Source organism: Thermothielavioides terrestris, chromosome 3 (assembly GCF_000226115.1).
Source record: "Thermothielavioides terrestris NRRL 8126 chromosome 3, complete sequence".
Taxonomy (NCBI): domain Eukaryota; kingdom Fungi; phylum Ascomycota; class Sordariomycetes; order Sordariales; family Chaetomiaceae; genus Thermothielavioides; species Thermothielavioides terrestris.
The window spans coordinates 33,341-57,425 of NC_016459.1; the positions used below are offsets into that span (position 1 = coordinate 33,341).

The following is a 24,085-nucleotide window of genomic DNA, read 5'->3' on the forward strand; positions in this document are numbered from 1 at the left end:
AGTCAATTTGCCAGGGCATGGATCGCATCCCGCCCATCGCTGGGTTCTCTCCAGAGCTGGAAGATCACGCCCTTCCTTCCAGCGCGAGAACATCACAGAATGAAGATGCTGAGCGTTCAATCTCCTACGCGGTACATTACTATTTTCCGCCCTCGTGCTGCCGGAATGTTGCTCATCTCCTTTGATCGCTTTCTCCACAAGTAAATGCCCATCCCATATCAAAGCCACCATGACTCCTTCTATCCGAAACGCCGCAAAATCTCTTACAACACGCACCTATCAATATTGCGAAAAAGTATTGTAGATGTTTTTCTATGCAACCAACGTGCTTCTCCGTGCCACCAGGGCTGCAAACTCCCGCAGCGTCGCCGCCTGCAAAATCTCGAACACCGTCACATGGGCCTGCACGACGCTGCTGAGCCAGTTGCGTAGCTCCACGGCCACGAGGGAATCGACACCCACGGCGGCCAGACTGCCGGTGGCGTCGATCTCCGCCTCGGCCAGGTTGAACAGCGCCGCCAGCTTGTGCATCAGGCCGGCCATGACGACTGCAGCGCGTGCCTCAGGGGATGTCGCGGCCGCCACCAGGCCCTGCTTCAAGGCGTCGTCAGGGCTGTGCGTAGCGGCTGCGCCAGCGGAGGACGAAGCGCGCAGCCCAGCGCTGCTGCCGAGTTTGAGCGTGGAGAAGCGCGGGTCCTGTTTGACGGCCGCGCCGGCCGGGAGGCGGTCGTAGTCGATAATCCCGGTGATGACCTGGCTCGCTTCGGGAGTCGGTGGCATGGGCTCGCACACGGCCGCCTCGATCAGACGCAGCACGCGGGCGATGGGTATGATCTTGCCGAGGGTACGCTCGACGCGCTCCCGGACGGCCCCGCCGTTCTCGGCCACGAATCCCACCTCGTCGACGCCGCCCAAATCGATGGCAACGGCTGGCAGACCCTTGGAGACGCGATGGCGCGCCAACGCATCCTGGAACGTGTTGCCGGCCGCGTACGCAGACTGCGAAGCGAGGCCGATCACACCGGCAGTGGATGACAGCATGATGAAGAAGCGCACATCTGTCAGGTGGCGGTGCAGGTTTAGGGTGCCGGCGACCTTGGACCGGATACCGGCCTGCCACTGCTCAAACGTGAGGCTCTCGAGAATGGTGTCGTGAAGAGACAGAGCGGCTTGGATGACACCCCGAACGGGCGGCATTCCGGCGGCCGTGCAGTTTGCCAGGACCTGGACAAGCTGATCCTCTCGCGCGACATCGCAGTTGCGAATCCAGACGGTACAGCCCTGTGCCCGGCCACTGGCAATCAGAGACTTCGCCTTGGCATGCGACTCGGCCTGGCGCGAAATAATGAGGATGTGCTTGGCGCCCGACTCCATCATCCTGTGGGCAAAGGCGAGACCGATGCCGCCCAGTCCACCCACGATCAAGTACGTGGCTGTCGGGTCGTTGAGTTGGGCTTTCAGACCGGAAGACGGCGCCGCCAGAACCCTGACGCGCGTGTCTTCCCCAGGGATGAGAACCAGCTTGCCGATGTGGGCACCGCGTTGCATCTGGCGCATGGCCGTCTCCATGTCAGAGAGTGGATACGAGACGACGGGGTGTACGGCGCGGATGACCTTGGCAGACCAGAGCTTCATCAGAGCCTTCCAAGCGCGGTGGACAGCAGGGCGGTTGAATTGGCAATGCTGGATAAGGTCAAAGCCCATTATGGTAGCGTTGCGCGTCAGCGGGCTGAGGTCGAGACGCCGCGCCGCCTCCATATCGACCTTTCCAATCTCGCAGAAGCGGCCAAAGCGGGCCACGCAGTCCCACGATGCCTTGAGCATGGGCCCCGACAGCGAGTTGATGACGACGTCGACGCCCTTGCCGGAGGTGCGGGCGAGGATGGCGGGCGCGAAGGACGTGTCGCGCGACGAGAAAATGTGGTCCGCGTCCAGCCCAAAGCGCGTCATGAGCAGCTGGCGCTTGGCGTCGCTGCTACACGTGGCAAAGACCTCAGCGCCGGCAAGCCGAGCGAGCATGATGGCCGACTGCCCCACGCCGCCGGCCCCCGCGTGGATGAGCACGCGCTCTCCTCGCTGCAGGCGCGCCAGATCGAACAGGCACATGTACGATGTCAGGAACACAATGGGCAGCGACGCCGCCTCCTCCCAAGACATGTCGTTGGGAATCTTGGTGAGACATGTCCAGTGCGTCGACGGGTGAGTGGCGAACTTGCCGTTCAAGACACCCGTGACCCTGTCTCCCACGGCAAGTCCACTGGCCTCGGTGTCGGGGCCCAACCTGGTGACGACGCCGGCCGCGTCGTGCATGTACCGCGACTCATCGATCTGACCCATGGCGCACATGACGTCGCGGAAGTTGAGCCCCATGGCATGCGTCCTGATCTCCACGAATCCCGACGGCAGCTCGGGTCGGGCGGCGTCGTCGGTGAAGTACAGGTTGCTCAGTGTGCCGATCGTTTTTGTGGTATCCCATACCAAGGGCCGGCCGGCCTGCCAGAAGGGTTGCTCTTCCGGCGCCGTCTCTTCCGGCGTCTCGCTCGAGGCGCTGTCGGCTGCCGGGTTGGGATAGAGACGTGACACGTACATGACGCCCTCCTTGACTGCGTATTCGTGCTCAACTTCGGCGTTGCTCAGGCGCGCGTCAAAGCTTTGGCGCAGGGCCCGGACCACGTACTCAACTGCCGAGAGCGGCCAAATGCCCGCCCCGTCTTCGGCGTCGAAGTCAAGCAAGACGTAACGCTTCGATGGATCTTCCTGCCTGGCGGTGCGCAGCAGTCCCGATGACTGGGCGAACACTGGCTTGTCGGCCGTCATCAGCCCACTACGACTGAGCCAGAGGAGACCCTGACCCCGGACTAGCAACGCCCTGAGCTGATTGAACGCGGCCTCATCCATGACGTCGAGGAACGGGGAGACCATCTCGGGCACGAAGACGTACGTGACGTCCGGCCGGGCCTCAACCTGGCTCACGGCTGCGACGGCCACGGTGGCGCCCAACTCCTCGGCGATGGACGCCTCGAGCGCCGTCAGCCACTGCTGCTCGGGCCGCACATTGTCCGCGTGCACGACTGACACCGCAGTCGGATAAGCGGGCGGCTTGCCATGGGCCTCGACAGCCGAGCTAAGAATGACGCTGCTGGCCTGGAACTGCGCATCGTCGCAGTCGCCGACCTCCAACTCGACGCCCGCGAAGCCAGCCGCGGTGAGCAGTTCGTGCCAGTCATGAACCTCGCCGAACTGGAAACCCGCCAACCCACCGAACACGACGTGGGTATCGAGCCGCGGGCGTGCGTGTTCGAGGATGAGGACAAGTTTACCGCCAGCGCCCTCAACCAGCGTCCGGACGTGGCTCAGCGACTTGGCCGGGTCTGGCCCCAAGGCGCTTGCGTTCACGATGACGAGATCGTACCGGGAAGTGAAACCCTGTTCCGCCGGGTCCTTGGAGATATCGAGCGTCTTGAAATCCATCAAGGCGTCCCAGGGCACACATCTCTGCCGCACCACATCCAATGCCGAGCCGTTCAGCGAGGTGAAATCGTAGTGGCCCAACAGCGTGCCCAGCGTTCCCTCGGGGGCCTTGGCCGCAAAAGCTTCCAGGACACGGACGGTGAGGGCGCCCGATCGGCCGCCGACCTCGAGAACGCGCGCATTCGGTCGGTTTACGGCCAGCTGGACGGCTATCTTGTACACCTGTTCGTAACTGCGTTTTGCTAGCCGAGGCAGAGATTCGTAATACTGGTCGAGCTCCTCGCGAGTCAGAAGCGCCTTGGCATCCACATGGCCGCGCACAATGGCCGCGAGCTGCTGGCCCACACGCACAGTAAGCTTCCCGGCCGCGTTTTCGGAGGCCACTTCATCGGCAAGGCGCTGCTTGAGGCCGGCGTTAGTCTTGGCCCAGACGCGGCTCCCAGGCACCAGCTCGCCAGTCTCGGCCCTTGCCACGATTGCCTTCATCCAGGTGTAGAGCTGGGCAAGATGTGGGGGCCTTGCGATCTTCTCATCGTCGACGCTCAGGTCTCTGACGGCGTCTAGGACGTAGTTGAAGGAGACGCGGTCGAGCTTCTTCTCAAACACGGCGTCATTTTCGTCCAGGCTGACCCGGAGCGAGGCCGTGAAGGCAGGCGGTACCCCGTGGGCGATATCGACCTCCCAACGGTTTGTCGAGCACATGGGCGAGGCCTGCCGCGCATCGGACGAGTCCGTTTCGAGCGGCACGGCTTGGCAGTACAGGCCATCAAGCTCCAGGCGTGGAGCTGAGACGTCATGGTCGTTACCCCTTCCATTCACTGCAACGCCGCTGAGGAGCGCGCCGCGGCGGTCTGCGTGTTGCAAGTTGACGAAAGCCGTCATCTTGTCGCCGACCAGCCGATTAACGGTTCGCGGGACGTAAAGATGCCTGACGGACCGCGGCACTACCATCGAGCCCCGCATGGTGGCAGCAGGAATGGACACGTACGCGGCGTGCACCAGCGAGTCCATCGTGGTGGGATGCAGCACGTAGGGCTTTGGCTCTCCTTGGCCTGCCGCAGGCGAGACGGCCAGCGTCGTCACAGACTTCTCGGTGGAGGCGCGGCTACTGACCATGTTCCGGAAAAGAGGGCCGTGGAAAAGCTTCATGGAGCGCAGCACGGCAAAGAAGGATTCCGGATGAACGTCATTCACCGACAGGTCGGCGGCCGAGAAGAAGGCATCAGTGCGCGGAGCGGGGACAGCGGCCCTAGTCGCCGCTTCTTTCGCCTCGGATGAAAACTCGGCAGCAATGGTGCCCTTGCAGTGTTGAGTCCACGAGTCGTCGTCGCCGACCGACACCGACCACACCTCGAATTCGTACCAACCCTTACTGTCCAACTCCTTGTCGCTCAGGGGTCGGAGTACGAACTGGGTCTCGACGCCCCGGTCGGGGATGACGAGTGCGTTCAGGAAGTCCACCTCGCGCAGCCGATATCCCGCCACGGTCGCCTCGTTCGGGTCAGTCACGAGGCGGATAGCCTCTATGGCCATGGCAATGTACCCTGCGCCAGGCAAGACCACATCCGAGCCAAGCTTGTGCTCGACCAACCATGGGATATCGGCCGTGCGGAGGATGTTGCGCCACGTCGGCGACTGCCTGTTGATGCCGGGGACCGGGCTGCCCAGCAGCTCGTGAGGGGGGAACCGCTTGTGCCGGAATTCACGCGATAGCCGCGACTCGGTCCAGTGCTCGTGAGTGTGGTTCCACGCATAGGTTGGGAGCCCCGGAACGTAGTGGCCGCGCTGGTGGCCATTGACGCCCGCCAGCTGGACGGGGTAGCCTTGGGCGAGCAGAGCGCAGACAGCGTCCTGGATGGTATGGACGGCGTTGGCACCGCGCTTGAGACACGACACGTACGGCATGGGGTGGTCCTTGCCCAGCACCTGGCGGATGGGCCCTGCCAGGGTACCATGTGCGCCGATCTCGACGATCATATCCACATTCGCGTCGGTGCTGGGATTGCGCGTCCCATCCGAAGCCAGGTCGCTGAAGCACATGCGCTCAAAGGCTTCGGCGAAGAGCACGGGGCTCACGAGGTTGCGGCAGTAGTGATCCGGCCCCAGGACCTTGGGCGACGTCACAATGTCCCCTGTCACCGGAGACGCATACAGGGTGCCGTTCCACTTGGCCGCCGACGCGGGCGGGACAATTTCACGCAGTCTGTCGCTGTAGTCCTGAGCCATGGGCTCCATGTGGTGCGAGTGATACGCAAGCGGCACGTTCAGCTTGCGCGCAAACAAGCCGTCCTGCGCAAGTCGCTCTCGGACTTCCTCGATGGCTGGTGCATCTCCCGAGAGAGTTACGCTCTCCGGACTGTTGTGGCAGGCGACGACGACGCGGCCCTTCTCGGTGTTCTTGACGTACTCGGCGGCCCTCTCGGCGCCCACCCCGGCAGCCAGCATGCTGCCCGCGACGCTCGAGTGCGCAGCGTGCTGCGCGGCCAGCTCACCCCGGTAAAACACGACCCCGAGGGCTTGTTGGAAGGACAGGGCGCCGACGCAGTAGGCAGCCGCGATCTCTCCGCTCGAGTGGCTGACCACGGCGGAAGGAGTGATGCCCCACGAGGCGAGCAGGTCGACGAGGCAGAGCTGGAGTGCGACGCTGCAAGGCTGGCTGATGCTGATTTCATGCACGCGCGTCGTCTTCTCGTCGCGCATTAACTCTTCACGGAGTGACCACGTGGCGCCATAGTCCCTGAGGATGGCATCGGCGGCCATCAGGGAGCGGCGGAAGACGGGGTAGGCCGCAATGAGCTCGCGACCCATAGCATACCACTGCGCGCCCTGCCCGTTGAATACGAAGCCCAGCCTGGGCTTCTTGCTGGCCCTTGACGCCCTGGCCTTGTCGAGCTTTTCTGCCAATTCCGCAAGGTCCCCTGCACGCAGCGCCGTGACCCAAGTGAGTCGCGACCGGCGCTCCGCGAGAGTAAATGCCAGGTCCCGAGCCCGGGGAGCCAGTTCGAGCCCCGCGTCCCGAATGTGTTGAGCCAGATTTTGGTTCATTTGCTGGGCCGCTCCAGACTCTTTCGCGCTGACGACGTAGACAAACGAGTCCAGCGCCTCTGAGACCAGTGGAGTGCTCGTGCCCGTGCCGTTGACCGAGCTTGCGTATCCGTTCAGGTAGCTGCGCTTTCTGCCGTTCAAGCCAGCACCGCCATACCCAAACACATCGGGAGCTGCCTCCAGGATGACGTGAGCGTTGGTACCTCCGTAGCCGAAGTTGTTGATTGAGGCTCTGCGCGGCTTGCCGGCCGGCCATGGCGTCAGAGCGACGGGAACCTGCTTCGATGTTAGCACGGAAGCCAAGGACTGTTGTGGATCGAGACAGGATATTGCCTTCAACCGCCAGTCGCTGAGCGGGATCTTCGGGTTCGGCTTCTCGTAGTTGACGTTAGGCGGGATCACGCCCTCCTTCAAGACAAAGATGGTCTTGATGATGGCCGCCAGCCCGCTGACTGGCTCTGTGTGGCCGATGTTGGGCTTGACTCCACCCACCCACACCGGATCCTCCGGGGAGCGGTGCTTGGCAAAGGTTTGCGCGAGCGCCTCGGCCTCGATCGGGTCACCGGTCGGGGTGCCTGTCATGTGGGCCTCGACATAGCCCGTGTCGACCGGGTCCAGACCGGCACGGCGGTAGACGTCGAGAATCAGGTCAATTTGGGCGGCAGCAGAAGGCGACGTAATCGTTGTTGTCTTGCCGTCCTGGTTCAGACCAGTCTCGCGGATGACGGCGTGGATGTGGTCGCCATCCCGCAATGCAGCGTCGAGCGGCTTGAGCATGAGCGACGCGACGCCCTCGCCGCGCCCGTAGCCTTCCGCACGATGATCCCATGCAAAGCACTTGCCGGTGGGCCCAAGGACGCCGGCCCCCATCAGTTCAATGAAGAGCTCGGGCCCGAGACAGACCAGAGCCGACCCGACAATTGCCATGTCGGACTCGCCGGACCGCAAAGCGTGGACGGCCTGGTGGAGGGCTACCAGGCCAGTCGAGCAGCCGGTGTCGATGGTCATGCTGGCCCCTCGGAGATCGTAAAAATGGGATATCCGGTTGGACAGCATGGCGATGCCGTTGCCCGTGATGGTGCTGGCGTGCATACTCTCCGTGTCGCGCACCAGCATGTCGTTGTAATCTCGACCGAAGCTGCCGGCAAACACGGCCGTGTTGCTGCCGGCCAGTTTGTGCAGCGGGATTCCGGCATCCTCGGCTGACTCATAGACACTCTCGAGCAGCATGCGCACTTGAGGGTCCATGGCATCGGCTACGTCGGTCGTGAGGTTGTAAAAAGCCGAATCAAACCGAGAAATGTCTTTGAGAAAGTAGCCCCCCTTCACGTGGAACTTCCCAGATCGTCCTTTCCGCTCATCGTAAAACCCTGCGAGATCAAATCTCTCGTCCGGGATGGGAGAATACGCATCCTTGGCCGCCTTGCAAAGCTCCCACAGCTTGGACGGGCTCGTGGCGTCGCCACCGAATCTGCAGCTCATGCCGATGATGGCAATTGGTGCTGCAGTCCGGGGAGCGCCGGCGCCGGCGCCGGCGCCGTTGCTCTTGCTGTAGCCGTTTGTCATCCGGTTGCCTGTCATTGTTGTCGTTGTATCAAGCCCGCCTGGCTGGTCGAGGGTCTGACGAGGGGGGCAAAGAATGGTGTTGAATACCACTTCCGCGTTCCAAGGCTCGGATGACCCGACAATAGTCAATTATGTCGTTTCACTGGCAGCTATGCATATCTATGACGGGATAGTCTCAGTTTGATGGCGCATATATGCAGCGCCGCTAAACCGTAACGGCGTGACGCGGACGGGGCCCCTTGCCGTCGTCCCGGGATAGAAGCCGAGCGAAGTTCGAACTCAGCGTTGACCCCGGGTATCTTTGGCCGATGTTGCGAGACCTCGCCGCCCGGGGACCGGGTACGTATCAGGGCGGGGCTTTCTCCGTTCCTAATGTCCCACAGCTGATGGCGCTTATGGCGTATCAGTGGCAGACACATGCACAACCCCCCTTGGCGTTGGCCCCGGGTAACTTTGTGACTACGGCCGACCCCGGGTAGCCTCGCCACCCGACACCAAGTAACTAACTGAATGAGCCACGCCGCATTCCCGCAGCCTGCTGCTTTCTAGGGGTTCGAAGCGGAATACACGTGCGTTAACACCCTGTCGTTGCATACCCCATATGCAGGAATGAGCCACGCGGCGGCTTCCCGGGTACCTGGTTCAGGCGCTTTGGGTGATCCGCGAAGGGTTGTACTGCAGCTGCACTAGTCACGAGGAGAAGTGATTTACAGGAACTGCCACGTGAATTAGATTGTTGTGATGTATACTAGCATAGACGCCTTGAAAGGGGGAAGTGATGGTCGAAAGTACCCGGCCCGGCTTGCCGGTCATCAGGCGAAGCAACCTCTACCTGTCTCCCGATTCAACAATTCCTGCCCACTCGCAGGAGGCGTCAACTAACGCAAAGGAGTCCCTGGCTCGCATTGCCGATCCTCTACACGAGAAGGCTAGGCAGCTGCACGCAAGCGAGCGGTCATGTCATCGGGGGTGAGCATGGATACGGAACGGTAAGCATCAACTGCGCCGCTCAGCCGCTAACTCCCTCTTGAGAACGGAGGGCTACGAGCGGCTGACGAGTTGAGGCTATGCAGAACCGACAATCTCCGGGGCAGAGCTAGCGAAGCCATAAACTATATAACCGGACCTCGATGCTCTCGTTTGCCTCATGTTGAGCATGTCGGCACGCAGACCACCGCCTCCATCGCCCTCACGGTCTTTTCTGGTCTTCTCCCTCCCTGCCTCCGTTTCAATCGCTTGATCCTTTGTTATCTGGACCATGGCCACGGCGAGAAAGCTCCTTGCTCTCACTCTGGGCCCTGTCCTGGCAGCGGCACGTTCCTTTGACTATGTGATTGTGGGTGGCGGAACGGCGGGTTTGGTCGTCGCCAATCGTCTGTCAGAAAATCCCGGTGTCAGCGTGGCGGTAATCGAGGCCGGCGGATATATCGAAGATGTTGTGGGGAACCTCAGCGCTGTGCCCGCCTATGTCGGCCAAGTCCAAGCTGCTGCCGGGCAGAACCTCGATGTGGGATGGGGGTTCTCCACGGTGCCCCAAACAGTTGGTCTAGCCTTTGATCTTTCTGGTTAGCAGGGTACTGACCTCGCGTTAGGGCATGAATGGCGCTGTGGCCGCGTATCCCCGCGCCAAAGCCCTCGGCGGTTGCAGCACCATCAACGAACTGGTCTATTCACGCTCCTCCAAAGGCGCGTTTGACCTGTTCGCAGACAGGGTTGGGGACAACTCATGGAAATGGGATGCAGTCCTCCCCTACTACAAGAAGTCGATGAATTTCAGTGCGCCGGCCGCCACCCGCTTCGCCAACGCCACTCCTGACTACGACACCTCGCAAACGGCACGAGGGGGTCCCCTCTCCATCATTTTTCCCGCCTACGCTGAAGCCTGGAGCACTTGGGTTAAGGAAGGGGCTGAGGCGTTTGGCCTCTCCCCTTCTGGCGGCTTCCTCGACGGCAATCTGGCCAACCAGTCGTCCTGGTTTCTGGTGACCGCCAACCAGGCGACCGGCGAGCGTGCCACGTCCGAGACGGCCTTTTTGGAGCCCGTCAAGCACCGACGCAACCTCTTCATCTACACCCATACCATGGCGGAGCGCATTCTCTTTAACAATAGAAAGGCCGCCACAGGTGTCGAGGTGAGCGCCAACAACGGCACTTTCAACATCACGGCGACCAAGGAAGTTATCCTCTCGGCCGGCGTCTTCCAGTCGCCTCAGCTCCTGATGGTCTCGGGCGTCGGCCCCGCCAGCGTTTTGCAAAACCATGGCATCCCCGTGATCGCGAACTTGAGCGGGGTTGGCCAAAACATGCAAGACCATGTCATCACCTTCGCCACTTTTCAAGTCAAGCTTGACAACGTCCTCGACCTCGTCTCATCGCCAGAGGCTGTGACGGAGTTCAACACCAGGGCAGCGGGCCCCTTGACCAACACCGGCGGTGACTTTGGCGCCCTCCTCAAGATTCCCCCGGCGCTCCGCGCCAACTGGTCCGACGAGACGAAACAACAGCTGGCCGCCCTCCCCGCCGACTGGCCAGAAGGTGGCTTCAGTGTCCTGTCTTACAACTTCACCCCCATCGCCGGCGCGCAGCCAGGTTCGGCTTTTGCTGCCTTCATACCGTTTCTCCAGGCGCCCAAGTCTGTCGGCAGTGTCAGCATTTCGTCCGCGAGCATGCACGACAAGCCGGTGCTCAACCCTAACTGGCTCACGGCCCAGGCGGACATCGATGTTCTGGTGGCTCTCATCAAAGTTGCCCGCCAGATGGCAGCATCCAAGCCCATGTCCGACATCGTAGTCCAGGAAGTGATGCCCGGACCCTCGGTGCAGACGGACGAGGAGATCGCGGCCTACATCCGCGGGGCAAGCGGTACCATGTCTCACCCCCACTCAACCAACGCCATGGGCAAACGCTCCGACCCCATGGCCGTTGTCGACAGCACTGGCAAGGTGTATGGCGTGTCAAACCGTAAGTGTCCCCAGTTAGGAAGCTAGCCAGCCCCGTGTTCCGATCTGACCATTGCTGTAGTGCGCGTGGTTGACGCATCTACCTTCCCTTTCCTTCTCCCGGGCTCCGCTCCCCAGAGCCACATCTACATGCTTGCCGAAAAGCTCGCGGATGCGATCAAGGCCAGTTCATCATACTGAGCGCGTCTACATCTTCTTGAGGCATGCTGTTCTGGATTGGCAGAGCTTCGTTGTATTTAGAAACCGTTATAGGGAGAGAACGCAATGCTTAAGGTCTCTTTGCTTCTGGGGCAGTTCGCTTGAATCGCAACTCCTTAGAAAAATGAGAGCCAGACAAGACCGAATGCGCTGTCGTCCATAAAATTGTCTGTAATCTAAAGAGATGGTTGCACACTCAGGCTCCGCACCGCATCAGCACGGCGAACGATGCTACAACGTCACTCAGCCCCATATTGCTCGCCGCAACCTGATTACCGCCTGCGCTGCTTGCAGCCTGGCTCCATCGCGGTACTGGCGAGTCTCTGCAGACCACGTCCTGCCGGAGCCACCACCCTCTTCCTGACTCGTAATTACTCTATCTTAGCGACGGCATGTTCGAGACATGGTCCAGTTTGCCGAGTGTGCCACGCCAAAGATGAACAGCGACATGACGAAAACGGCGTGCTTTTGTTGGCTCAGCGGCTCGCCACTGGTGACCGGTGATGAGGATTGGCGGAGCTTTCCTTGTCTGTCTCCAGGACAGGAGAACCTCCTGAGTCTCGTGCTGCCCTGGTCCGTCACCATTTAAAACACTCATCACCATGGAGTCTAAATTTCCACGGGACACAGTCTGTGTTCCGGTAAGGAGTAATTTATGTTCAAAAGGTCTTTCTCCAGCAAGGCTCTAAAAAACTCAAGTCCACCCGACTCAATTCCTCTCAATTCAACATATTCAACCCAAACCGGCCGTGCTAGCAATCAAATATAAACCTGGATTTGTTTGATTTGCCTCTTTGCCAAGACCGCCCACGGGCTCCCCAAAATCACACCTAGCCATGCATCTAGCCACCACAGCCACTACCAACAGTCCTGTTTTGTTCTCACTCTAGACCTGGCATGCCAACAGAGCCAGTCGAAGAGACACATCACATCATGAACAAGTTTAAAGGAGGTCAACGCGACGTGGGAGGTTAACAACTTACATTATGTCACCTTGTTGCTTAGTCAAAGAATAATAAAATTGGCCAGTCCCGACTTCATTTGCTTTCTCAAGCTATTCAGCCATTGCAAGTGTTATTGAGGGCCAGAGTTTGAGAGCCAGAGTGGGAATGGAAAAAGGAGGTGCGGCATTGAAGAAGTGGGGGAGTGGCTGTCAGGGTTAGGGATATATATGATGATTTGCAGTTATTTACGCCGATTTGACCAATCACAAACAGCTCAAATACCACTGCGACATAAATACAAAATACCCAACGGCGACTGTCAAACACGATCTAGCACGTGGCCTGCCTTCTAAACGCTCTCACTTTGCTCCAGCCGTGGATTTGTTGTTCTTTTCCTTGTACATAATGAGTCCCCTGTCCTACTGCAAGACGGCGTGTTTTTGTCGTTGTTCCCCACGTCTGAGTTAAAGGGCGATGGAAAAGAGGGATGGGCACTTGAGTCAGGGGCAAGTGGATCCGAGGTGAGAATTGGCTGCTTGGCAATCCTCCTTGGCCAGTTCCAACACAGTTCCAACACAGTGGAGGTTTTCGCTTACTGCGTATCCCGATGCCAACTACGGAATAGTGGGAATAGTGGACGGAGAAATTAACCTTCTGTGTACTTCGTTTGTTTGTATGTGTGGATTCGATCGAGACGAGCGGAGCATAAGGAGACAGCTCTAGGTGTGTTTTGACCTACGCTCCCCTCGCCGCCTTGCCAGTTTCTCATTCCTCCTTGTAGTGGCAAATTACTCCGTACACATATACCAGGCTCATCTCACTGCGAAAATCGCACGTGTTTGCTCAGAAACTCGTACCCCTCGCGAACGGCCGCCTTCGCATTGCTGTCGCCCTCGTATGTCCGGAACATGTCGAAAAGATGCAACGCGCCGTCCAAGATGCGGATCTCGGCTTCTACGTTTGCCTGCCGGAGTGCCTCATGCGTCCGCAGCGCCTGTTGCCACGGGATCAGGTCGTCCTTGGTCCCGTGGATGAGAAAGGTCGGCACCTTGTAGTTGCCGCGTCGAATCTGCGCCAGAGGGCTCACAGCCCGCACCTGCTCTGGGCTTGGTTCAGGCAGCGTGTCGGTGGGGTCGCCGTGGCCGATGCTGTGGCCATGGCGTGACAAGCCGTTTAGCAGAACGCGAAGCGACCGGCCCGTCCAGTTCATATGGAGCGCGATGCGCGAGCGCGGGTCGCTGGGACTCATCCATCCGCCGAGGGCACGCTTGGGAGGATTGTAGGCTGTGATGGGGCCAGTGGCGCTGACGCCCTCGAGCAGGTCATACTCCCCGAGCTGCGCTCTGGACCCGAACGGGAGATTTGGCCGCGTCCAGAAAGGATCCTCGTAGTCGGTCGGGCAGTAGAACGCCAGCGTCGCTTCCGGCGGCCGAATGCCCCGCGCCGGCGCAGTGAAGCCCAGCGTGAGCGCAAGGTGGCCGCCCGTGGACCAGCCCACGGCGACGACCTGGGTGCCGTCCGCGCGAATGTCCGGGCGTTTGAGCGACAGATGAGGCAGAGTATCCCGTGCCCAGGCCAGCGCGTCGCAGACGTCCCGCATTGGGCCATCGACCAAGGTAACTTCCGGTGCCAGGCGGTAGTCGACGCTGACAGGGAGGAAGCCCGCTGCAAGAAGCATTTCGGTCTGCGGAGGACGAATGTCGCGGCGAGACAACATGACATGACCACCGCCGTGAATCATGAGGGCTGGAGCGAATGTCAGCGTGCGGCGCGGTGGTAGCCGGAAGGATGCCCGTCTACGCACCGATCGGTCGGGCCTTGTTGCCGTTGCCGGACTCCTGTGGATAGTACAGGTCTGCCTGAAGCGCGACGCTACCTTCTTGCTTGAACGTGACCGTCTCCATGGTGACCGGTTCGCTGGCACCCTCGACCTGGGCGGGTGAGGCCGTGATGACGCGCAGGACGTTGGACTCGCGTGAAGTGCCGACGGTCCAGTCAATCCAGCGAAAGCCCGCTTGGATCAGATTCTTCCGCCAAAGGCCCTCGTCTGCCAAAGCATGTCGGCGGCCGTCGTCAAAGAGCCACCAGCCCTCCAGCAGGCCAAAAACGAGGTCGAACCAGTACAAATTGCGGGTCAGCTCAACCAGGCAGAGCACGCCATCCGGCTGGAGACACTTGTTAATGTTGGAACAGGTCTGTGTCAGATTCTTGGTGGCGTGGATGCAGTTGCTCGAAATGATGATGTCGTACTGGTGGGCAAACTGGGAGGTGGGTTCCTGCTCGACGTTGAAGATGGCGTACCGCATGAAGTCGTGTTGCGCGAACTTCTTCTTCGCGGCCGCGACCAGGGACGAAGAGAGATCGGAAAAGGTGTACTCGAATCTCTTGCGCGTCGCAACCAACTGCTCGATCAGGTGCTTGGTCGTTCCGCCGGTGCCGGCGCCAATCTCGAGGATGCGGATTGGGCGGCTCTCCGTGAAGTTCTCAAACACCTTGACGAGGTAGCGGCCCAGGTTCACGGTGCCGGCCTCCAACATGGGCGCGTACGTGTAGACGTCCTCCATCAGCGTCCTGGCCTGGGCGCTGCCAAAGAGAATCTCCAAGGGATTGGCCCTGCCAGTCAAACACTCGGCCAGCTTCGAGCCCGTCGAGGCCAGCAGCTTGTACTCGAATGTGTGTTGCGGAAACTTTGCCAGGATCTCTTGCAGGAGCTGTTCAGAGGGGCGTCCTGGAACCGCGGTTGCTGTCCTGATGAAACCGCCCGCCGCGTCTTGTTCGACGATGCCCTCCACCTCAAGAATGTGGTAGAGCTGGCGCTTGACCTTGCCGTGTTGGGCAAGCACAGAGATGTCGGGGACGCGGTCGCCCGGCTTGAGTGCGTCCAGTGAGCAGCCCATGGCGCCAAACGCTTCGACGATGTATCGGACAATCAACTCCATCTGGGCTGGGTAGACTGCAGAGTAGAACCCAGCAAACTTGAGCTGTTCTTGGATAGGCTCAATGTCTCTTTGGACCTGTACGAAGCTGCTGTGGGCGATTGCAGCGAAGGACTTAGGCTCGGCACCGCTCGTTGGGACCACGCCCTGCACGTTTCCGTTCGGTTTGTCTTCGTCTGCTACCATGGCCGGCGTGAGCGGCGTCGGAGGCGATGGAGGCGTTGGCGGCGTGAAGTTGCCGGGCTCCAGGGCGGAAGACGAGGCTTGACAGCGTAGCGCGGCGGCCAGAACATCGGGGAGGTCGGGAAGCTCTTCGCTCAAGATGCTGATGCCGGACTTCGTCTCGCTGTTGGCCAAGATCTCGGGGGCGTTTGAGGAGACAATGCTAGGGTTAACTAGAGGCTCGTCGACCACGGCCTCGTAGGTCGGAATATGCCTAGTCTCGGCAGCGGGAGCTGGGTTCTGGGCTGAACCATTCACAGTTTGGCTAGTTCCCGACAATCGCGGTTGAGGCTTCTGCTGCGCTGTGGCCACAGGAGGCCCACGATGGCTGAGGAACTGGGCAACTGACTGGATGTCGCCCAGGGAGAGGAATACGTCGGCCGGGATCACCACGTGGAACTGTTTCTTGATCTCGTTCAAGACCTCAGTGCTCATAAGCGAATCAACTCCGAGTTCCTCCAGGGATGAAGTTGGCTTGACATCCTCGATGGGAATCTCGATGACCTGGCTGAACAGCTCGCAGACCCGGGGCAGCGCGCTGCCATCTTCAGGCTCGACAGTGGCCGTGGAAATCCCATTGACCGTAGGTTGTGCGAGCTCCTGGTCTTGCTGAGGCTTGGAATCCACCACGTCAGGCGCGCTGGGAACAGAATGCTCTTCGGACAACTCGGTGGAGTCGACGTCACTGTTCAGCTTCCTCAGCGTCTTTTCCAGAGATTTGGTGGAAACGGCCTGGAAAATAGCACCCGAAAACACGACAACCAGGTCGCCGGTCTCAGAGTCAAAAATCAAGATGTCGTTGACGATTGACTTGGCGGTCTGAGTGGTGGAGGAGGAATACACCTTGTAGAGTCGCGCCTCTCGCCGGTTCGCCAAGAAGCCGTCAGTGAGGAACAGCTCGCCGAGTTCTGTGCAGACAAACACCTCGTTGGCGCTCCTCTCCGAGAGACAGTTGACGTGAATTCCCGCAACCTGCAAGAAGTTGTCGAGTGTGATGGGGTCGCAGCTGGCCTCGTTCATGATGGGGTGACGTGCGGGTGCCCGGACCTTGGCCGCGGCCTCGCTGACTTTGGAGACGATCCGATCAACTCCTCGGTAGTAAGACGCATAGTCGACAACCTGGCCGAAGACCTGGTAGATGTCGGCGCCGCTGAGCGACTTGACGCCGCTGGAGTGAGCAAGCTCATCGCACTTGGCGGGACCAACCAGGCGCCGCAGGAACTGAACGCGCCGCGGATCAGGCCCCACGTCGATGACGCCGGAAGCGTGCTCGATCGATGCTGTGGCGTCTGGCTGAGCACGACTCAAAACCGTAAAGGCCCATTCCACGCTGCTCTTGGGCGTCAGCTGCACCAGCACCGTCCGGGTCGTGCCCACCGTCAGGGGCGACGAGATGCGGAGGTCTTTCACCGACGCAGATGATTGAACGGGACTTTCGCGGAGCAGCTCTGCCGCACGGAGCGCCGTCTCGACGTACATGGACGCCGGGCACAGGCTCTGACCCAGCACTGCGTGGCCTTGGGTACAGTGCCTGAACACTTCGTGCGTGGTGTGGAGGAGGAAGGTGACGGCCCCTTCCTCTCCGCTCTCAAAAGGCTCTAAGAGCGGTGTGGTAGGCGCTGTGCCCAACGTCGAGGCCGTTTTGGGCGCAACATAGTCAATCCAGAACGAGTTCTTCTGGAACTGGTACGGCGGCAGATTGATCCATGAAAAGTCGTTCTTTTGAATCCGGTGGAAGGGCCAGTACTGGACCCTGACTCCGGCCGCCCACAATCTAGCCACGGCCTCCGCCAGCCTGACACCAGCCCCCGGTGACCTGATGTCGATGGATTGGAAGAGATGCTTGCCGTCGGCATTCGTCGCCAACGCCCTTTGCGCCAGGGAAACTATGGGCGACGCCGAGCCGGCCTCGAGGAACACGCACGGTCCCAGCCGCCTCACGATTCTCTGAATTGCGTCCTCGAAGTGATCGGACATTCGGCTGTATTGAACCAGGGTCTCGGCGTCTACCATGGAGGGAGCCTCGATGGGAATAGAGGGCTGCCTGTACTCCAGAGTGGCTGCCACTTGGCGCAGGCCGGGAGCGATGCTCTCCAGAAGGCCGCTTCCAAGCCACTGGTTGCCCTGCCCGGTCAACGCGGCGCCCGAGTCCTGGCCCAGGGAAGATTGGATCAGACGAGCGCGCGACGAGATAAACCGCAGCGCGTCCGGTACCGAAAGGACGCCGGCGACGGCCAGGGCAGTGAGTAGGCCGAAGCCTTGACCGACGATAGTGTCGACTGTGAGACCGCAGTCCAGCCATGCCTTTGCGCTCGAGTACTGCAGCGAGAAGAGGCGGCTGTGCAGGGTGACCAGGTCTTGGGCTGGCGCCGGGCCGAAGATGGCGGGAAATAGGCTGGGAAGACGCAGCGCTTGGCAGGCCCGTTCACAGTCGCCGAGGTGTTTTTGCAGCAGCTTGCTGTTCTGGAACAAGGCCTCGTCGAGCCCGACGGCCCGACCGTCTTGGTCGCCGAGACAGAGCACGACGCTTCGCTTTGCTTCCACGCGGGTCACCTGAGCCCGGTCCAGGGCGGCTGCCACCTGGTCGAGCGACGATGCAATGAAGGTGTAGTTGTAGTCGAAGCTGCGGTTCTGCTTCACCGAGAGGTTATAAGCGAGCGACGCGTGGCCTTTTTGCATCCTGGAAACGGCGGCTTTCAGCACGGTGCAGTACCCGAGCAGGCTCTCGGGCGTCTTGGCTGAGATGAAGAAAGGCAGCGCAGCGTTGCGCAAGCCAAGGCTAGCAACGGCGGGGGCACCATGGTACTGCACAACGAGAGCGGCGTTGCTGCCGGCGGCGCCGTAGTTGTTGACGAGGGCGATGGGTCGGGGAATGGTCCACGGTTGCGTCGCCGTGGGGATGGTTATGCGGTCCGGTTCAAGAGCAGGGATCTTGGGGTTGAGCCGCTTGAAGTTGGCCTGCTTGGGCACGGCTCGCTTTTGCATCATCAAGACGGTCTTGATCAGGGCCGCAGCGCCCGAGGCCGCTTCGGTGTGTCCGATGTTGTCCTTGACCGAGCCCAGGAACAGCTCGTGCACGCGATTGGGCCCTCCGAAGGTCTTACGGATGCTCTCGACCTCGATGGGGTCACCCACCGGCGTGCCTGTACCGTGCGCCTCGACAAACGTCACGTCTTGGGGATCGGTGCCCGCCTGGGACAGGGCCTTCTTGTACAAGGCGCTCTGTGAGTCCGAGTGGGGGACGGTGATGGGCGTGCAGTTTGCGCCCTGGTTGACGGCGGAGCCGGTAATGACGGCCAGGATCGCGTCGCCGTCGGCGGTTGCCCGCGAAAGGGGCTTGAGCAGCACGAGGCCAGCCCCTTCGCCCCGGCAGTACCCGTCGGCGCTGGCGTCGAAGGCCCTGGAAGCGCCCGTCGGACTGAGAAAGGAGGCTGCCGCCAGATTCTGCCACAGGGCCGGGCTCGTAATGACGTTGACGCCACCTGCCAGGGCCATTGCACATTCGCCGCTTCGGATGGCCTTCACCGCCCATCTACGTTAGCTTTGGGATCTCGGGTGGCCCGAAAAAGGGGATATCTTACGTTGACGGCGGAGTGGATGGCCACAGCACCCGATGAGCAGGCCGTATCGTACGTTATTGAAGGGCCGCTCCATCCAAAGTAATGGCTGATGCGGCCGCTGACAAAGGCGCGGAGCGTCCCCAAGGCTGAGAAAGCATTGGCGTCGTGGGATGCTACATTGTCTTGGTAATCGACGGCGCCTACGCCCAAGTAGCAGCCGACGTCGCGCTCGGCGTGCGGCGTGTTAACGCCAAAGTATCCGGCCGACTCCAGAGTCTCGTACGCCACCTGCAAGACCAGCCGCTGCTGAGGGTCCATGTTCTTCGCCTCGCGACCCGACATGCCGAAGAAGCGGTGATCGTAATGGTCGGGGTTTCGGAGAAAGTTGCCGTGGTAGCCGGCGTCCCTGGGCTCGCGGGTCAAGTCCGACGGCTTGAAGCGATGCGTGGGGAGCGCCCGCACGGCCGACTTGCCGGCGCTGAGCAATTCCCAAAATTCCTCGATCGAGTCGGCGTCGGGAAAGCGACAGGCCATGCCGATCACGGCGACAGCCGTTGCTTCATCCAACGATCCATCTGCCCGTGCGGCCCCGGCACGGGCCGGGAGAGTGTTCCCTGACTGGATCATGACGAGCGTCTGATGCGCAGAGAGAGATGTTGAATCCAAGTATGGACTGTACGAGTGTGTCACGAGATTTGGAGAGCAAAGAGTCCGGAGTCTGTCCGTCTGAATCGAACGACAAACCACGGCATCCAGAGGGATACCTTATTTGGGAATGCAAATGAACCGGCCCCGGCACCTGTGCGCGCGGGCGGCACAGGGCCCGGTGGCTCTTCCGTGCGTAGCAATGCCGGCACCGAGTCTGCTGATTTCTACTCGGGACCCAAGCCGGACAGGACTGCCCTTGTCCACTCGGGACCGGCCGAGGGCCGCGGTGGTCACCTGCATCAAGCCTCCGGCACAGGCAGACGGCTGTGAATTGTGCACGTCTAATTAAGCAAGCTCAAACTCTGCTGTGTGTTGGGGTCTTTCCAAGACCGCCTTGCAAGCACATCGCAGACATGGACTTCTGGCGATGGGGATCAAGCGGAGCCCAGGCGATCCTGGGTGTGGTGGCCTCGGGCCTCGTCTTCTACCTCTTTCGAGTCTATTGGCGGCTTAGACACATTCCCGGTCCGTTCTGGGCCAAGTTCAGCGATGTTCAACGCGTCCTCTGGGTCACGACGCGAAATGCCCACGTGTTTCATCAACGAGCTCACGAGCGGTATGGCGACGCCGTGCGGTTTGGCCCCAACATGGTATCCTTGGCCGATCCAGCATGGATTCCCACCGTGTATCCCATCCGGCCGGGGTTTCCTAAGGCAAGCCTTCTTGCGATGTTTTGGTGAAAATGGTGCTAGAGTAAACTAACGACGGCGACGCGTCGCAGAGCAATTTCTACCGCACCCTGATGCCCTACACGAGAAGCGGGGGTGCGCTCCCTGCCGTCTTCAACACGCGAGACGAGGAACTACACAAGAAGATCAAGAGCCCAATAGCACCGCTCTTCTCATTGTCTAACACGCTGCGGCTGGAACCGTTTGTGGACAGGACGATCGACGTCATGACGGCCCAGATCGACCGGCGTTTCGCGGACAAGGACGTCACGTTTGATCTAGCCAACTGGCTGCAGTTCTTCGCCTTCGAGGTCATGGGCACCCTCACCTTTTCGAAGCGCTATGGGTTTCTTGAGGAGGGCCGGGACATCAACAACATGCTCAGCACAATCTGGGATTACATGAGCACAGCAGCCCCGGTCAGTCATCCAGAACTGCGCGTTGAGTGACTTGAGCTGACTGGGCATCAGTACACGCAAATTCCCTGGTTCGACGAATTCTGGAACAAGACGGCCCTGATGACCAGCATCAAGGGCAAGACAACCGGCATGGGCATTCTGGGATATGTTGGACGCTTCATTGCTGAGCGAAAAGAAGCCCAAGCCGCGGGCGGCAAAAACGGAGACGGGCCAGGCGACCGTGACATGCTGTCCCAGTTCATGGAACTCACAGAGAAAAACCCCAGCCTGCCTCCCTGGTGAGTAGCCTCGCGTTCCACCAACACCGCCATGCAGAACGGCAAGCTCACCGTACCAGGGCCGTCACGGCCTGGACCTTCTCCAATGTCATTGCTGGGTCGGACTCTACGGCGGCTGTCATGAAAGAAGTCATGTACAACCTCCTAGCGCACCCCGACACATTGAAGCGCCTGCGCGCTGAGCTGCTTGAGTCCGGGCCCCTGAGCAAGCCGTATCCGTCGTGGAAGGACATATGTGACCTGCCCTACCTGGACGCCTGCGTGCAGGAGGGCGTCCGCCTGCATCCGCCGTTCTGCCTGCCCCTGGAACGCGTGGTCCCCGAGGGGGGCATTATGATCGGAGGCAGATTCTACCCTGGAGGCACAGTAGTGGGAATGAGCCCCCACGTCATCAACCGGCACAAGCCGACTTTTGGCGAGGATGCCGACGTTTGGAATCCTGACCGGTGGATGGTTTCCAAAGAACTGAGGAAGAAACGAGAGGATGCCATCTTGACGGTGGGTGTCTTGCACGTGCCTGGTGGTGTGTGAGTGCATAGGTGCACGCTAACTGGCCCAGTTTGGCTCCGGGCGACGCGTTTGCCTTGGAAGACACATCGCCATGCTGGAACTGAAGAAGATCGTATCTGCGCTGATTCTACGATACGACGTGAGTAGCAAAGCATGGTCCAGAGAACCAACCGCGGAACTGACGTGTTGGTCACCACCAGTTCGATCTTGTTGATCCCAAGAGATACTGGAAAGAGAATGGGTGGTTCTTCCGGCAAGGCGGCATCGACGTTACGGTGAAGAAGCGCGTTGAGGCTTGATGAAGCAGCTTGGAGGCAAATGTTCTCTCCTGTTGCGGGGCTGCAAGTGCGCCAGCGGACAAGTGAATGGCGAACTATGACGTACAAGACAAGCATGTGTATGCTACGGTGCTCAGATATTGCTAAGACGGCCGAGTAGCCACTTGCAACATGATTAGGAAAGGCAATCTACACAGTAGGCGTCGATACTGGGGCCCGTCAAGTGTTACCCGGGGTTAAACGAGACTCCAAGTTGCGCTCAGGTCCCGGGTTGAGCAAGGTGGGCGCTAGTTCCGCGCCTTCTATGCTGGTCCCACGGCCACTAGGATATGATCCCACGCAAGCTACAGCGAAATATATACGCTAGTTGTGCAAGGCGTCGTTAGTGAGGAGCCTAGTGTAGTCCTCAGTGCTTCTCCAATATCAGTCCATACCATGGCGTCCTCGATTGCTCCCTATCTGGCACGGCCAAAGACACCCCCCGAGCTAAATGTGCCGCCGTCCACTGCAACGGTGACTGTGCGAGTCATAGACAGCACCACTTCTCTCTGGCTGGATGGGCCCCTGTTCTGGCAGCCGGCCATGGCCGGTTTCGACGGCATCGACGTGCCTATCTACTGCTTCCTCATCTCGCATGGAGACCGCCACGTCTTATTTGATCTTGGCGTGCGCAAGGACTGGCACCACTACGCGCCCAAGACGGTGGATCTCATCCGGCGCACGACGCGCTGTCGCACCGACAAGAACGTGAGCGAGATCCTGGACGAGCACGCTGCATTGACCGGGGTGCGGAGCGCCGATATCGAGGCTATCATCTGGTCGCACCACCACTTCGACCACATTGGCGACCCATCAACCTTCCCGGCTTCGACGGACCTCGTTGTGGGGCCGGGAGTCAAAGCGGCCTGCTGGCCGGCCTACCCGACAAATCCGCACTCGCTTATCCTCGACGCAGACGCGGCGGGCCGGACGGTCCGAGAAGTCGACTTTGGGGCGGCACCACTCCGCATCGGGCGCTTTGATGCCGTGGACTACTTTGGCGACGGGTCTTTCTACCTCCTGGATGCGCCAGGACACTCGGTCGGCCACCTCACGGCGCTCGCGCGCGTCACGGCGGCCGGCGATGGGGGCGACGACGCCTCGTTTGTCTTCATGGGCGCGGATGCGTGCCATCACCCGGGTGTCTTGCGGCCGACCAAGTACCTGCCCCTGCCCGCCCAGGTGTCGTTGTCGCAGCCCCCGCCTCGGATCTGCTGCCCGGGGGAGGCGTTGCAAAGGATCCACCGAAGCGGGGATCCTGCGGAGCCCTTCTTCCACGTGTCGACCGTCTTGTTTCCGGACCACGAGGCGGCCATGGACACGGTGGAGAAGATCACGGAGCTGGACGCGAACGACAATGTCTTCGTCATTCTCGCTCACGACGAGTCCCTCCGGGGCCACATTGACTTGTTCCCGCAGGCCATCAACGACTGGAAAGCCAGGGGCTTGCGGCCGCGGACGCGGTGGCTGTTTTGCAAAGATTTTGCTGCTGCCTTGGATATTTCGAAGAGCTTGAGGGACTGAAGTTTCGCTGTTTCCGTAGATAGATCCAATGCCCCGTCAGCAGTGATGTTTGAAACAAGCCACCATCTCGCATTTCTCAGCCCCACGTGGGAGATACACGTACACTAGATAGCATGCGACAAACAACAACGACATTCGCCACGTCGGGTAATCGGAAGAAGCGGAAGAAAACAGTGGTTAGTGTGTATAGACGCTGCAACATGCAGGCTGCAGCCCATCGGAGGAGTGCATCCTTCCTCTCAAAGCACAGCCGCTGTCAGCGTGAGCATTTGCTGTCACCGCGGCGAACAAATGGCGTGATTGGGCCGCGCTTGCTTAAGCCAAGAGAGTAAGCACATGCGCCCCGGAGATAGAGTCAGGCCCGGACCAGCAGTCGTCACACTATCACTGGTGAAAGCGTTCAGCGGTGTGCGTAGGTGTGAGAAACGCAATTCGTGTAAAGCACGTCAGCGTCCGACCAGCAACCAGGGGCTGAAATCTCACCCGAGAGCAATGCCCGTGTCGAGATCAAGGCTCATTGCTCATCCGCCATTCCACGAATTGGTGAAAGTTACCTAACTTGGTGTAGTGTACCGCTTCGCCTTTATCTCGCTTCGTTTTTTCTGGACGGATCGGCCCGTGGGGCTCAACCCCTGGAAGAGTGTGCATAGTGTACATTACACTACACTAGTGTAGTCAGTTAAAGGCCCCGGCAGTTTTTCTGTGGATCCTACTCCGCGGACATAAGGATCAGTGGATTCCGGAGGGAACGGAGGTAGT

At 60.2% G+C, this 24,085-nt stretch overlaps 5 protein-coding genes across 5 annotated transcripts; 3 read left to right on the plus strand and 2 right to left on the minus strand.

Moving 5' to 3' along the window:
- Positions 1-312: 312 nt before the first annotated feature.
- On the minus strand, positions 313-7,998 carry THITE_125678 (polyketide synthase; the record flags this gene model as incomplete). The annotated part of the gene is made up of 2 exons (XM_003653696.1): positions 313-6,792; positions 6,850-7,998. 2 exons carry the CDS (start codon positions 7,996-7,998, stop codon positions 313-315), a joined length of 7,629 nt encoding a protein of 2,542 aa, XP_003653744.1.
- A 1,342-nt stretch (positions 7,999-9,340) lies between these two features.
- THITE_160963 (uncharacterized protein) lies at positions 9,341-11,222 on the plus strand (the record flags this gene model as incomplete). Its single annotated transcript, XM_003653697.1, has 3 exons — positions 9,341-9,622; positions 9,675-11,043; positions 11,104-11,222. 3 exons carry the CDS (start codon positions 9,341-9,343, stop codon positions 11,220-11,222), a joined length of 1,770 nt encoding a protein of 589 aa, XP_003653745.1.
- Positions 11,223-13,001: 1,779 nt separating this feature from the next.
- THITE_2050784 (uncharacterized protein) lies at positions 13,002-19,529 on the minus strand (the record flags this gene model as incomplete). The annotated part of the gene is made up of 4 exons (XM_003653698.1): positions 13,002-13,930; positions 13,989-15,250; positions 15,380-18,861; positions 18,924-19,529. The coding sequence occupies 4 exons, from the start codon at positions 19,527-19,529 to the stop codon at positions 13,002-13,004; spliced, it is 6,279 nt and encodes a 2,092-aa protein (XP_003653746.1).
- A 434-nt stretch (positions 19,530-19,963) lies between these two features.
- Positions 19,964-21,784, plus strand: THITE_2144786 (uncharacterized protein; the record flags this gene model as incomplete). Its single annotated transcript, XM_003653699.1, has 7 exons — positions 19,964-20,009; positions 20,049-20,263; positions 20,332-20,697; positions 20,749-20,975; positions 21,035-21,473; positions 21,535-21,624; positions 21,686-21,784. The coding sequence occupies 7 exons, from the start codon at positions 19,964-19,966 to the stop codon at positions 21,782-21,784; spliced, it is 1,482 nt and encodes a 493-aa protein (XP_003653747.1).
- A 414-nt stretch (positions 21,785-22,198) lies between these two features.
- On the plus strand, positions 22,199-23,326 carry THITE_2050139 (uncharacterized protein; the record flags this gene model as incomplete). The annotated part of the gene is made up of 1 exon (XM_003653700.1): positions 22,199-23,326. One exon carries the CDS (start codon positions 22,199-22,201, stop codon positions 23,324-23,326), a length of 1,128 nt encoding a protein of 375 aa, XP_003653748.1.
- Between the last annotated feature and the right edge of the window lie 759 nt (positions 23,327-24,085).